Source organism: Agelaius tricolor, unplaced genomic scaffold (genome assembly GCF_023055355.1).
Source record: "Agelaius tricolor isolate 1412-34295 unplaced genomic scaffold, bAgeTri1.0.p SCAF_29, whole genome shotgun sequence".
NCBI classification, from domain to species: Eukaryota; Metazoa; Chordata; class Aves; order Passeriformes; family Icteridae; genus Agelaius; species Agelaius tricolor.
Window position 1 is genome coordinate 3,889,473 of NW_027269289.1, and position 15,606 is coordinate 3,905,078.

At 51.0% G+C, this 15,606-nt stretch overlaps 1 protein-coding gene across 6 annotated transcripts in view; it reads left to right on the forward strand.

The window, feature by feature from the left end:
* LOC139601016 (protein CEPU-1) overlaps positions 1–15,606 on the forward strand; it is a 395,403-nt gene that overhangs the window by 341,909 nt on the left and 37,888 nt on the right. For all 6 annotated transcript variants that reach the window (XM_071449689.1, XM_071449691.1, XM_071449693.1 and 3 more), the window contains one exon: positions 1,428–1,660. In XM_071449689.1, the coding sequence (XP_071305790.1) occupies positions 1,428–1,660 (233 nt within the window). The remainder of the gene's footprint in view (positions 1–1,427; positions 1,661–15,606) is intronic.

Here is a 15,606-nt window from a genome sequence, read left to right on the forward strand (position 1 = left end):
CTGGTACAACTTGAGGCCGTTTCCTCTTGTCCTATCGCTTGTTACCTTGCAGAAAATGTAAATCCCAAACCAAAGGGGGCTATAAGGAGCCCCAGTAAGGAGAGAGCTCACCCAAAGGAAGGACAGATTCCCTAAAGTGTCCAGGACAAGTCCATGTGCCACAGATACACCCATCCTTGCCATTAGCTCCCCTGTCAGTGCAGTCTGGCACGTGGAGCCCATTAAGTCCCTTACATTCCTTGAAGTCACCCCGAGTGAGATGTCCCAGAGGCTGCTGGGCTCCCTGCCGGTGCCTCTGAAGTTAATTTGCATCCCAGCCACTGCACAAGTAATGAAGTAGTTTGGGGGAGAATATAAACAGTGGATCTTAGGCTGAGTGGTTTTATGCAGGGACATTATGCTCTGGAGCCAGCATCCAGCAAAGCGTGGCTAAATCCCGATGGCTCCGTAATCCCAAAATTTCTCAGACAGAAGCAGGGGTTTAGCTGGCTGTGGGGCTGCAGGTTTCTGCTGTTTAGAGAACTTCTTGATGCTTCTCTTGTGGCAATAGGAGAATTCAAATCTGGCTTGGGGACATGGGGATGGGGGGTTACAGAGCTGGCAGAAACCTTTGGGAGGAGCAGGGCTGATCCCAGCTAATGTTGACAGGAAAGTAATCTCCTTCAGGATCAAAATAATTTCTGGGTTTGCACTGTGTTGTCTCCAGGGGGAATTCAGGTGCTTATTGAGGCTGAATATAGAGGATTTCTGCCTCCAAAACATCCCTGGATAAGTGAAATGCTCAGCTCACAAGTGAGGGAGGAGCAGTGGAGCAGGTGATGGGTATGGAAGGAAAAGTTGACAGAGGGGACAAATGGTCAGATATTCAAGGTTTCTCTTTAGAGGTGTGTGTCAAAGATGGCTTTCTCCAAAGATAAATTTTCCTTGCTCCTTTGTGAAGCAGCACAAGTTTTCCCAACGTCATTTTGCATCTTTTTGTGTGGCTGCAGGGATGTGAAGGTCTGCAGAAAGAATGACAGGTCATGGATTTGGGCAGGAAGTAACAACCTGCACCCCTAAAAAAAGTGTGGACTTGGGATGGAGGTTTGGACTCAGCTCTGTTTGTCTGGGAGTTTGTGAAAGAATAAATTGGAATGGAGGAGTGAAAATCTGGTACTGGGTGGCTCTAACTTCCCTGCATCTGAAAACTCTGTGAAGCTGTTGGTCAAATCTCTGGAGCTGCTGGTTTAGATGGATATTGGTGCCCTGAGCACTGCAGGAAAAGCACTGACCTTGTCCTCTTTGGACACTGAAAGCTCTTGGTCTCTGAAAGTGCTGCTGACAGCAAAGCTAAAAATAGTGCCAGGAGGACCAGGAGGGCTGGAAGGGAGGGAGGGAGAGCGCCCAGGAGCAGCGCACTGATGGGTCACCTCTCTGCCTCTCCCCAGGTGCTCCGTGGACAACCGGGTGACCCGGGTGGCCTGGCTGAACCGCAGCAGCATCCTCTATGCCGGCAATGACAAGTGGTGCTTGGACCCTCGGGTGGTGCTCCTGGCCAACACCAAAACCCAGTACAGCATCCAGATCCAGGATGTGGATGTGTATGATGAGGGCCCCTACACCTGCTCCGTGCAGACAGACAATCACCCCAAGACATCGCGTGTCCATCTCATCGTGCAAGGTAAGAAAAAGGAGTTTGTAGAGGGCTTGGGACTTTGCTTTCTGTTCCTTTTGCCTTGGTGTCTTCTTGTCCCATTGCTCCTATGTTGAGCATTTGACACAGCTTGGTGCAGAAGTAGAGGCTGATCCACAAGCTTGGATTGTCCCAAGCTGGGCAATGACTTTCACAGAATCAGAGAACTTGCTGAGTTGGAAGGGACCCACAAGGACCCACGAGGATGATGGAGTCCAGCTCCTGGCCCTGCACAGCACTGTCCCCAAGAGTCACACCATGTCCCTGAGGGTATTCTCCAAATACTTCTTGAACTCTGTCAGGCTTGGTTTCTTGGTTTTATCCATCTTTGCTGACATAATCTCAGGGCTCTGCTACAGGCTGCAGACATATCCATCCTTGCCATTAGCTCCCCTGTCAGTGCAGTCTGGCACATGGAGCCCATTAAGTCCCTTACTGCTGTGTTGAGCATTTGACACAGCTTGGTGCAGAAGTAGAGGCTGATCCACAAGCTTGGATTGTCCCAAGCTGGGCAATGACTTTCACAGAATCAGAGAACTTGCTGAATTGGAAGGGACCCACAGGGACCCACAAGGATGATGGAGTCCAGCTCCTGGCCCTGCACAGCACTATCCCCAAGAGTCACACCATGTCCCTGAGGGTATTCTCCAAATGCTCTTGAACTCTGTCAGGCTTGGTTTTATCCATCTTTGCTGACATAATCTCAGGGCTCTGATATAGGCAGCTCTGCCTCCCAACACAGTCACTGGCAAACCCGCGGTGCTGTTTGTTGTTGTTGTTGTTGTTTGATGTTTTTTTGTTTTCCAAGCTGGAGGCAATGCTTGAAGTAAAACTTGTGTTGGGGGAAAAGAGAGAGCTGACAGATTTGTGTGCTTTGTGGGAGTGTGTGTATGCCTAGCAACAATATGTGTTTGTGTGTTGAAATTCCATACTTTTGGAGGAGGAAGAGGAGGAGAAAGACCAGCACAGGGTGCTGGAGCTCTTTTGGTGGCTAAGGGGATGCCTACCTGTGCTCTTCAGCAAGGGTGTGAGCACACACAACTTCTTGAGAGGGGACAGACAGGTGTGGCCACATGGGATGGTCAAGCAGATGGACATTCATGGAAGATTGATCCTGTGCCCATGTGGCAGGGCAAGGGCTGGACAAGGGGAACCCTGTGGAGGGACACACGGAGCCTGATGAGCTCTTAGCCTGGGGGAAGATTAATGGAAAATTCCTAATCCCTTGCTAGCAACCGTTTTTTTTTTTTCATGCTGCTTCTTCTGTGATTTGGCCAGGAGCCCTCTTAACATGACACACCAGCTTGAGTATTGGAATCTCGTCTCGGGCTAATTTTCGAATGCTGATGGGTGTATTGATTTGGAAACAAGCTGGGTTAAAAAGGCATTGGTCTTGTACACAGAGTCGGGTTGAGCTAATCCACCGTCGATATTCCAGGCCTGAGCGCTATTGACAGCCTAATGAATAGAAGTGGGGAAAAAACCCAGACTCAGGGCCTTTATTTTTCTTCTTCCCTCCCTTTTCATTTTCCTTTTCCTCTCCAAGCAATCAAGCTGACTAACCAGAGCCGGACTTTCTCCATCTCCATTAAGCACAGAGGGGAAGAGGATGCATTGCCAGCCCTGGTTCTGGCTGTTTATCTTGCAATCTCTTATTACCTGCCTGAATTTCTTAAGCCAAAGTCGATCACCAGCAAGTTCTGAAGTCGCTATCAGATGCTGGGGTGCTGCAGGACAATTTCTGTCTGTTCTCTTCTGATTCCCGTTTCCTGACCTAAATTTCCTGTATCACCAGACATCCAGACCCATCCCTCCCGTGTCTCGCTGTATCATTAGGAAGAGATATTTGGGTACTGCAGGAAAAGGTCAGAGCTTAACTCCTTGCAGCAGTTAAGTATGGGATGATTCAGTGATGGGCTCAGTCCTGTAATGTGCTGAAGATCCTCAGAAATTCCAGCTCTGGAGAGCAAGCCCCCTAATTTGAAAAGCTGTTCTTTGGCTCACCCAGCCCTTTCTCAGAGCAGGACATGAAAGTGAATTATCATGTCCAATTAAAGGGAAACCTGCCTTAATGACCTCGATGAAAATTGGGCTGTGGTGCCAGGATTAATTCTCCTGCCTTGGAAAATGGGCCCTATAAATATGTATTCTGGAATAATCCTGTCCAAAACAACGTTCAGCTTGTGGGAAATGGTGCTTATTCCCCCTCCTAGGAAAGCAGAGTTGCTCAGCACCAGATTTCAGGGATGTGCCAAGTTCAGCACACAGCCCTGGGACATTTTGCCCCTTCCTGCAGCTAGATAAGAAAGGAGGGGTGATTCAAGGAGGTGGGAAAGGGGATGTCTCCTTGTTAACAGGTTTAGCCAGGAAGAGGAAGGTGTGCATGCTGCTCTAAGCAGGTCCTGAGTTCCTGAGTTTCCCCCTGCTGCACCAGGAAAGGGCCTGGGGGCAGGAGCACTCCGGCCTCTCAGGATGCAATTAAATCGTGCCCCGGGGCAGGCTGTGCTCTCCAAAGGGACTGGGTGCCCCGGGGCAAGGAGCTCTCCCCGTTCCAGCCAGGATTGCTCAGCCTGCTGCTCCCGAGGATGGGTGCATATCAGCCGTGCCTGCATCCCCTCTCCTCCCCAGGTTTAGGGGAAATCTCTGGGAAACAGCCATGGATGGAGGGCATCTGTGGTTTTGGCCAAGGGCTGCTGGAGGGAAGCAGAGCTGTGGGAGGGGGGAGAGCAAAACGCAGGAGAGGGGTAGGGGTGGGAGAAGGAGATTCCTTCAGGGTATGAGGGTCAGGAATGATCCCCAAGGACACAATGAGGTAGAAACACCCAGAAATGAGGATGCCCACACTGCAGCAAGGGGTGAGCTGCACGTTTATTTCTAGGTTGGCTCTATTGGATGGCCAAGATCCCAAAATAGGTGGGGAAAAGGCACCTCAAGAGCTAATTTATCCCGTCCCCCTGCAACCAGGCAGAGACCTCGCTGCCAAGCACATGTGAAAGCTATTCTTGAAAATCTTTAACAAAGCAGGTTCTTCAGTCTCCCCAGACAATCTATTCTACTGCTTTGCTACCTTTTTAATTAGAAAATGTATAGCTAATATCTAACTTAAACCTTCTTTGTTGCAAATGGAGTGGAGTTTTTCTCAGCCTATTCCCAGTGGATGTGGGGAACAATTGATCAGTGTCCTCTGTAATAACCTTTTGCTTTTGGGAAGGTTGTTATCCTGGTGCCCCTTCGCTGCCTTCTTTCTGAAACCATCCAAGCTCTGTTTTTCCCCACTTTTCCTCATTGGCCAGGCTTTCAGAAACACTTGTCAGTCTTGAAATCCTGGTACAAAAGGGAAAAGGTGATTGCTGCTGATCCAGGAATAGCAGGTCGGTGCCTCTGTGCTAATGTGGGACAAATGAGCTCAGGAATGAGACAGCAGACCCTTGGCACTGAATGCACCAAAGTTCAGACCTGCTATTTTGGGGACTGCTCTAAATGGGGTCAGGCTGGTGGTGCCAAGCCGATGTCAGCCAACAGCAGAGCTGCCAAAGGCACAAGGAGGTTCTTAGCACCTGGATCTCTCCTGGGCAAAATGCACCCAGGTTACAGACAGAGCTAAAATGAGCAGCTCAGGGAGCATCCCTGTCATCTGCAGGTCTGGAAGGTGCTCCCACTCCTTCAGTGCTCATTCCTTCTTAGGAGGAGTTGCCATAAGACCAGACAAAGTGTTGGAACTCAGCACATCCCTCTGGGTGTCCAGAGTTGCCAGGGCCCCTGCCAGGGGGCTCAGAGACCCTGGAACACAGCCCAGAGCGTCTGTGGGTTTGATTATGACCCATGGGGCAAATTACCAGCTTTGTATGAGGACCTGAAAGCCACAGAAGTTTTAGTGTAATAATAAAATTATCACGAGGTGAAAATGTAGATTTTGGGATTTTTAGAATAGGGGTTTTGGGGACAAGATGGAGGGACTTGGGCATGTCCAGCCTTTCTTCTTCTCTACCTCCATCTTCTGCTGTGATGCTGGCACTTGGGGATTAGTTTAGAGTAGAAGCTCACTGTTTAACATAGGTGATGGGTATTGGGAAGTAATTGTAAATATTGTACACGTAGTTTGTAGTATAAAGAGATGACACCACCCCGAGGGCGGTCAGAGTGCTGCTGGCTGTCCTGATGGACAGACCTCGGCTGGACAGGAGGAAAATTTTATAGATAAGATACAATAAACAACTCTGAGACCGAGAACTGAAGAACTCCAACTCATTTTTCGAACGTGTGGGCTGAAACAGAGACTGTTCTCGTGTCTCGGGGCTGCAATAATCAGCAAACTCCCCAGAACAAAGCAGCAAAAAGCAGCACTGCCTGTGTTTGCAGTGTCTGCCTTGGACCTTGGGGAGAGTGAGGTGTTTTTGGGAGTAAATGCCAAAGAAACAAAATCCAAGGAAGCCCCAGTTGCAATAGGCAAGCTGTGAACTTGGAGTGGGGCAGAAACCCAGAGTGAGAAACAGGATTGAGGTCCCACTGACCTCAGAGGAGCAATCCTCTCCTCTCCTCTCCTCTCCTCTCCTCTCCTCTCCTCTCCTCTCCTCTCCTCTCCTCTCCTCTCCTCTCCTCTCCTCTCCTCTCCTCTCCTCTCCTCTCCTCTCCTCTCCTCTCCTCTCCTCTCCTCTCCTCTCCTCTCCTCTCCTCTCCTCTCCTCTCCTCTCCTCTCCTCTCCTCTCCTCTCCTCTCCTCTCCCACTCTGGTTTCCTCAGCAAGTCCTGCTTGCAGCAGCATCTCAGGCACAGCCTCCCCTTTCTCCCTGCAGGACATTTCAGCTATTTAAGCCGTTCTCTGGGTTCCTGGGTTTAAAGGAGAGAGGCGAGGTAGGAGGAGAAGGAGCTATCTGGAAAGCTGTTATTTGTATTGATAATAAGCCGTCTCCAGTGCGTGCCTGCTAAACACTCCCACTGCCTTGTAAGATGCATTAAGGGAAGTTGGCCTTATCTCAGTGCAGGAAATGGACTTGGGGAAGGAGGCACGGAGCCTGCCAGAGTTTAATCTCACTTAGGCACACGAATTTGCATGATAGAAAATGGTGGAATTTTAGTGCTTAAAAAGAAAGAAAGAAGAAGAAAAAAAAAAAGGCAAAAGCAGGCAACTGGGGGGATATTAGCACTTTCCCTGCTTCTTTATCACTTTGCCTGGCCCTATCTGGCTTTTGCTGTTGTCACTGGAGAAACTAATCACCCCTCCCCTTTTGTTTGGTGTAAATGAGTTTTCCCCACTCCTTCCAGAGCCCAGGTTAATCTTCAAATCCCTGCCTTTGTCTGGGAGTTAATTACCTGCTCGGCAGAGTCGGGGGGCTGTGGACACAGGTGGCAGGGGGCAGAGGTGGCAGTGCTGGTGGCACCTGTCCCCGTGCAGGGAGCAGCACTGCCAAGGTCTGTGCCGGCGAGATAAAGCCTCCAGTGGGGCTGCAGTGCCCCAGCCGGCTTTGTTTCAACCATCAAACTCTGCCCAATTAATTTTCCTTTGATGCCACAAGCCCCTTTCACTTGTGGGACATCAAGGAGAACTTTTTGTTGCTGTTTTGCTGCCTGGGAAATGCCTTTGCTGGGAGGAAGGCTCAGTCCCTGTCGTCATCATCACCTTACTGGTGAGGCTGAGCCTGTGCCACCAATGCCTGCATTGCACATCCCTGGCTTGGGAGCAAGAAGGGAAAAGGGATTTGCCCAGACACTGCTCACGTTTGAAGCCATGGGCTGGAGTTTCACACTGGGTAGGATGCTCCCCCTGCTTTTGGCATGGATTTACTGGGGTGTCCACACATTTCCCACCGTGGGAGCAGCTATTCCCTCTAGAAGCAAAGGCAGGTTTAGGTAGTAACTCCTAAAAGGCATGGGGGAGCTAGGAGAGCCTCCCAAAGCAGTGGAGGGGAGGAAACCAGCGGCAGGAAATGGAAATCCTCCCTCACTTCGCCTGTGCTCTCGGCTCCTTTGACTGATGTGCTCCTTCCCCGGCTCTCTTTTGTTGCTAATCACCGTCCCTCTGTCAAAGCATCCTTGCCTTTTGTATCAGGGCTGTCGTGGAGGACTGAAGGTCTCCCACACGCTCTCACGCACTGGCCTAGTTTTTGGCTCTTTATCCTCGTTTTGCTCTGCCCTCGGGGAGCATCTCTGCAGGTCCCACATCCATTACTGCCCCCGGATCTCTCCATCTCCCTCACACCCTCGGATCACAGCCCTTGCTTCTCTGGGGTGTGCTTGTCCATGTTCCCCTGTGGAGTGGCCTCGTACCAGGCCAGGCTCCCTCCAGCCTCCCCAAAGTCACTTGACCTCTTTGCAAATCAGTTTAACATCTGTGAGGCAGAGATAATAATTGTCACCTACTTCACAGGGGGGTTGATGAGGATTAATTCATTAATGTCGACAGAGGTCTTTGAAGATGGAACGCTCTATCTGAGAGCTAAACGTTATTATTAATTAGCAATTATATCGTGGGGTGGGAGCAGGGAGGGAAAAGAGACTCCAGAGTCTGTACTGTGGAAGAGTTTGCCCTGGGCTCACTTTCTGCCCTTGCTGCAGCTTCAGGCTGCCCCAGTTTCATGTCCCTGCTGCTGCTGGAGGGAGCCAGGCATGCTGCATCCCACTGGGGGTGTGTCTCACCATGCTGCTCCTTCCTGAAGCTTGTGGATGAGCCTGCTGGTGTAAAGAGAGGGAGGGATGGAGGGGTGAACAGTGCTTGAGTGAGTTCACATTGTTACAAGGAGGGTAACTTGGTAATAGGGAGTTTGGGATGAAGGGATGTCATAGAATCCCAGAGTGGTTTGGGTAGGAAGCGACCTTAAAGACCCCTGGTTTCATCCCCTGCCATGGGCAGGGACACCTTCCACTACCCCAGGGTGCCCCAAGCCCTGTCCAACCTCACCTTGGACACTTCCAGGGATGGGGCAGCCACAGCTTCTCTGGTTAACCTTGGCCAGGACCCCACCACCCTCATTTTAAAAAATGTCTTCCTTATATCTACTCTACATAAAACTTTTTCAATTTTGAGCCATTCCCCTCCAGGCTTGCCTGGCACCCCAGTGATGAAATGGGGCCAGGCACTGCCAGAGTCATGGGAGGATGTATCCTGTTCCCAAGGAGAAATAATTGGCAGGAGACTGGAGCAGAGGAGAAGGAAGATCCAGTGATTCACAGGACACACAGACCAGTTTAATTTCCTTCCTGTTTTTCTTTCTCACATACACCCAGGCTGTGGCTGATTCCTGTTTGTGTCCCCAGTGAAGCGCTAATGCCGTCGTCCTGTTTGTCACTGGGCTCCTGACAGAGTTCTTTGTGGTCCCCTCCAGATGTCCCATGCCTCAGTGCTGGGGGCATTCCCACCTCTGGCATCCCCGTGGCTCCACTGTTTCCATCCTCCCTGGCTCAGCTGTGTGCGCTGCTGTGGCAGCGAGGAGAGCACAGCGGAACTCTCTCTGCTACTCCCTCAGAGCTGCGGAGGTCACCCTCGCTTCACCCCTCTTCTAGAAAACAAGAGCCTGCTCCTCTTTGAGCCTTTCTGAGCACGCGAGCTCCCAGCAGCCCCGTTCACCCAACCTCTCCAAAGGCTTTCAGGAAGAGGTCACCTGCCTCACCCAGAGCCATTCAAGAGTGACTCTGCTAATCCCTTCTGCGGAGCGGGTGAATCCGGGAGGCCAGAGGCGCCAGCAGCTCTCCAGGCAGGGAGAACTGCTGTTGGGGAAGAGGAAACAGGAAAGCCTTATCAATATGATTGTCTGGCAAAAGATTTTGAGAATATAGAAATTATAAGCGAGATTGAAGTGAAAGGAAGCTTTTAGATACCTTAGTTACTGAACAACTGGAAAACAATGGTGTGGCTGGCTGAAGGTAATCCCCTTTTGAAACAACACCCTCTGCTTGCAGACAGCTCCAAGGGTCAGAGCAGACCCTGCTAGCTTGGCAGAAGAGATTTAAAGAGGAGTTTTTAGGGTTTAAAATGTAGCACAGTATGGTAATGTAATGATTCTTATAGGCTGTATGTCAATGCTATAGGATTTGTATCTTGTACTAGATTGGTTAGTGAGAATTAGAATATTCAACACAGAAGAAGATTTATGGTATTGTGACGGGAACTTCGTTCTCTTATGCTCTTGCTCTCTTGCCCTTTTACTCTCTCACCCTCTCATCCTCTCTCCCCCTCTCTTCTCTCAGTCCTGCTCTGAGCTGTGCCTGGCAGCTCCCAGCAGGGCCCTGCACCCAGGCCCTTTGCAATAAACCCCAAGTTCCAGCCCTGGCTTCAGAGATCTCTCGTGTCCGTCCATCCCAACTATCCTACCCCCTGACGCTCCTACAGACTGCAGCTGTGTGTGCCTCTCCAGATGTGCAGCACGTCCCCTTCCTTCCCCATGGATTTACCAGCCAAAGGGGTGGCACAGCAGCACCCAGGATGTGTGTAGGGTACTCCCACTGCCGCGTGTGGTTTCCAGAGGAGCTCTGTGATAAAGCCGGTGGGGGTTTAATGAGGTCACTGCAGTTTAATGTTACTGCAGTAATCTCTTTTGTTTTACTACATTAAAATATTTGTGGTGGAACGGTTGGACCACTGTAATGCGATATCGCTACCTTAATGTTATTGTTGCCATGGCGACACTAATGGCAGCTCAATAACATTATTGCAATTTAATCTTACGACAATAAAATTAAGGGTAGAACAGTGAGACCCCGGCTCTGTAATGTTACTACAGTAACAGCGTTGTTATCGTAGCCGCGGGAGCGGAGTCAGCCCGCTCTAGTGTAACGCCGGTGCCGGCGCTTTGTTGTTACTACAGGAGCACGGAGCATCCGTGAAAATCACAGCAGGGGATGAATGGGAGGAGATGTCACCGGTGCGCCGGTGCTACTGCTACCCTGGGGCTGTCAACATGGGGAGGTCATGCTGTAATCCCATCATTTATTCATCTAATTCCTCAATTGTGGTGTTTTTATCGGGGTCTGTCCTCTTCTCTCTCCGTTGCTGGAGCTCTTTGGAGCGGGTCTGTTGTTTTAGCGGCAGTAACTCTGCAGGGAAGGATTTAAAGCACTGCCTCCATCTAGTTCCAGATCCTTCTGCCTGGCGTTTTATAGCATGTGGCTGTTATGGAGTGATAACGTTTTATATTTATATGTCATCTTTCAATGTGAAGGATCCTAGCACAAGCTACAAATTACTGCTGTGCTGCAGGGCCAGGCAGACAACCCGGCACACACAGTGTGCCAGAGGAGGGGTTTCATCCAAGGGCACTGATTCCTGTGCAAGTGAGAGTCTCCTTTGCCCAGAGGATTTATCCAGAGTCCCCAGACTTTGTGAGGTGGGGCACAGATCTTTGTGCACCCTAAGCCAGGTACCCCAAAAAGCATCTGCCATCGCTGGCATGGGTATGGGCAAAATTCCTCCTTTCCTGGTTGGCAGCATTGTATCAGGGCTGGAAAGGCAATGGGGGGACAAGGCGCAGGTGACAGCTCAGTGCCATGCAGTTTTCTCCATCCTCCAGGGGAGGGAGGCAGAGCTGCTGATCTGTCCCGAGCATCGCAGAGCTCCCCTCGTCCTGCCCAGACCCAGCGCTCCTGGGGATGCACACTTGCCATGCCCAGGGCTGTGTGCTTTTAGCTGAGGGATGTGCCCACGGATTTATGCTTGTCATGCCCAGGGATGCACACTTTCTGTGTCCAGTGATTCATGGTTGTTTTGCCCAGCTCTTGCTGTGTCCAGAGATGTGCACTTTTTGCCAAGAGATAGAGGTTTGTTGTGCCCAGGGATGCAGGTTTGCCATGGTCAGGGATGCACTCTTGCTGTCCCCAGGGATGTCTTCTTGCTGTGCAGGGATGCACAGCACTCCTGCCATGCCCTGGGATGCAGGTTTGCTTTGCCCAGGGATGTGTGGTTTGTGCCCACGGATGCAGGTTTGCCATTCCCAGGGATGTGTGGTTTATGCCCAGGGATGTGTGGTTTGTGCCCAGGGATGCAGGTTTGCCATTTCCAGGGATGTGTGGTTTGTGCCCAGGGATGCAGATTTGCCATTCCCAGGGATGTGTGGTTTATGCCCAGGGATGCAGGATTGCCATTCCCAGGGATGTGTGATTTGTGCCCAGGGATGCAGGTTTGCCATTCCCAGGGATGTGTGGTTTGTGCCCAGGGATGCAGGTTTGCCATTCCCAGGGATGTGTGGTTTGTGCCCAGGGATGTGTGGTTTGTGCCCAGGGATGTGTGGTTTATGCCCAGGGATGCAGGATTGCCATTCCCAGGGATGTGTGGTTTGTGCCCAGGAATGCAGGTTTGCCATTCCCAGGGATGCAGGTTTGCCATTCTCAGGGGTGTGTGGTTTGTGCCCAGGGATGTGTGGTTTATGCCCATGGATGCAGGTTTGCCATTCCCAGAGATGCAGGTTTGCCATTCCCAGGGATGTGTGGTTTGTGCCCAGGTTTGCAGGTTTGCCATTCCCAGGGATGTGTGGTTTGTGCCCAGGTTTGCAGGTTTGCCATTCCCAGGGATGCACTCCTGCCATGCCCAGGATGTGTGCTTGCCATGCTCAGGGATGCACATTTGCTGTGCCACCCCACCTGCCAGCCATGCTTAGTGCCCCAATTGCCCACTTGCCCACCTGAAGTACGCACCTCCTCTCCTGCTCAGCAGGCAGGAGTTTTCCCTCTGCTTTTAGCCCCTGTGCTCCCTCCCAGCTTCTCAGATCTCCATCCCCAGACAGCTCTTTGGCACCTGAACCTGGGGGTGTTGCTGCCTGCCCATGTTCCTCCAGCCCAGCCCCAGTCTGGGCCTGCTCAGGGCAGCAGCTGCTCCACTCCCCTCGTGCTTCAGCATTTGATCTCTCTCCATGAGTGTTTGGATTCTGACCACGGCAATAATTCCTTCTTTGTCCTTTAATAAAAGACCCGTGAGCTCCCCTTGACACCGGAGCTGGAATCGCTGGGACCTGGGGCGTCCTGTGTGCCAGCTCTTTGTGGCAATCTGGTTCCACATCCATCCTGCCAACCCCGCTCCTCTGGGGGTTACGTGTTTGAAAACATGAGCAGCAGCTCATCTCCCATTCACTGTTTTTCTCCATCATTTGCTTTATTAAATATTGATTTTCTGTTGCATTATTAAAACTTAAGTCCTGAGCATAAATTCAGAGTTGATACTTTAATCTGGCTCTTCTTTTTGGCCTTTAAAACTGGTTTTTCTGGCCAGTCTCTCTGGAGGCGAGTCCAGAAGCAAAAACCTGTTGCAGAGGCTTGGGGAGTCAGAGGATGAAGCAAAGGGCTCTTCCCAAGGGATTTTTGTCTGTTTGGTGTGGTCTTTGCCATGAAGGTGGCATCCATGGGGATCCTGGCCTGCAATCCTGCACAGACCTTGAGTGAAAGGAGGTTGGGGAGGAATCAGCCAAGTTTTTTCAGGGGATTTTGTACATTACTGGCAACCGGAAGGATATAGCCCTCTCTTTTTTTGGTAGCACAGAGAAATTGCAATCTGGAATGGGAATTTAGCCTGGAGCCACTGCGTGGGCAGGGTGGCAGTGAGGCATCCAGCCTTCCACGTGCCTGGCTCTGCTCCCTAGGGTTTGCTGCCTTGCTTTGCCAAAATTGCCCTGCTTGGGAGCGGGCCTCTGCTGAGGACAGGAGCCACAGATGGCAATGCCTTGTCCTAAATGCATTCCCAGCTCCTGAGTGGTGCTGCACAAATCTGTGTTATTTTACCCTACAAATCCTCAGCAAGAAACAATAAATGTCCTTGGCCAAAGCTGCAGGCAAAGCCAGATGAACGTGCATGGTAGAAAGCCACCAGCAAGGCAGGAGCAGTGCAAGTGGCCACCAGCACATCCTTGATGGCCACGGTGGGTAGCTCTGACCCCCAGTGAGATCCCTGCTCTCCTCCCATTCCCTATCAGAGAGCTGCACGCTGCCAGCTGCTGCCAAACCCCATGCTGCCAGCAACCAGGTGTCTGAACATACTTCCAGAGCCAAGAGAGCTCCTCAGCCAAAAGGGAGGAGGGGAAAGCAGTGTGGCAGCACCGGCAGGTTCAGGAGGATAAAAAAAAAATTAAAAAAAATTAAGAAAATGGGAGAAGAAAAAAGGCAGAGGGAGGTTTGCAAACGGCTTTTGGATCCCCCATCCAAACGGGGCATGGAACCTGTGCCTGGCAGCTGCTGTGCTGAGCAGTGATTTAAAAGCAGACTCCCAGCAGCAGGGAAAGAGGCAGAGGGGGAAGCAGATGTGAACACAATGCTGGAGATAAAGGAGAGGCCAAGGCAACAGCTGCCAAAAAGCTGCCAGGCCCTGCCACCTCTGAGGGCTAGAGAACCTCCAGCAAATATCTCCAGGCTTGAGGACAGGCTGGAGGGAGGTCACTGGGACAATAAAGGGGGAAACTGGGTGGAAAATGTGGGGTTTTTCACACTGTTCTTGCTTGGGTTTTGAAGGAGACGGGGGAAATGGGAAGGACGAGCTGCATTGAAACCTGGGGAGAGATGTGATTTTGTTTTCTTTCTGTTCTGGTGATGCAATGGAGAAGAAAGAGATTTAGAAAGACAAGGAGAAGCAGGAAGTGGAAAACAAAAAGGCAAGGATCTTTGTAAAAGATGTGGAAATATGATTGTTCAAATAAGATATTGAAACGTGGCCTTGATTTGTTTTGGTCTTGATGGGTTTTCCATGCCTGCTGTGAGACAGCAGTGAAAGCCCTTTGTCCTCCAGAAAGGAGGTGAATTTGTGCCTTAGTCTGTGACTGGATCCCTGGAAGGGATCAGCATGGCCCCACTGCACGCAGGGGACAGGGTGAGGAGGTCTTCTTGTTTTAGGTAGATCCATATCCTCATATAGAAAGACTTGTGCCCTGTGAGGGTGCTGAGGCCCTGGCACAGGGTGCCCAGATGGCTGCCCCATCCCTGGAAGTGACCAAGGCCAGGCTGGATGGGGCTTGGAGCCCCTTGGGATAGTGGCAGGTATCCCTGTCCATGGCGGGGGGTGGGAATGAGATGGCCTTTAATGTTCCTTTCAACCCAAACCATTCTGGGATTCTGTGATTTTTCATTTCTGGCTTACTGGTCCCAATAGCAGAGATGCCCAAAAGATTTCAGCTCTCCTTTTTGGTAGCATCTTGTATCGTTTCCTGGGTAGGATTTGGGATGAGGCAGGAGAGGCCACAGACTCCATGCTGGTTTGCTGTCCTGTGTGAGATAAGATGAACAGGTCTCAATCCACCCTCCTCTCTGCCCAAGTCTCCTGCCCACTGGGCCCCCACAGCCACCAGACTCCCCAGTTTGTGCCCCAGGCTCTGCTTGCCTGGCCCAGCATTGACACAAGGCATCAACAGAGATGTCTCCTCCATGGTTTGCTGTCCTTGTAATCCCTCCTCCCCGCAGCCAGCCCGAGAGCTTCAGCCTTTGATCCTCTTCCTCTTTTGCAAACACTTCTCCCTGCTTGTGAAATTAAATCTCTCTCACAGTGATTTCCTTCCCTATCTTTTCTTTTTGGCCGAGTCTGTCTGAAATACTCTCTTTTTTTTTTGCTCCTTCAGCAGCAGGGCTATATAATTGATGGCCTCACCAAGCTTTCTGCACTGAACATTAAACCCTTCCTGCCTTGGCTCCGACCGGAGTTCATTACTTTCTGAAAAGCTCTGTTGTCTGTTTGTGCTCAGATGATTGTTGTTGTGGAGGGGAGGATGTCGTCGGCACAGAGAGAGGAGGAGGGGTTGGATTTGGCCAGGGCTGCTTTATAATCAAATCTCTCTCCCTTTAGCAAATTTTTGAGTGGAAAAGGTCTCTTTTAGTGAAATTGAAATATGGTACTCTCCTGAAGCAGAAGCACAAAGCTCAGGGTCTGAATTAGTGCAGCAAAGGATTGTCTGGCTCTGGGGCCAGTGGGAAAACGCTGCTTTGCAATATTCCCCTGCTCAGCACTGGGCAGGAAGGACCAGGGGCTGCTCCCATCAT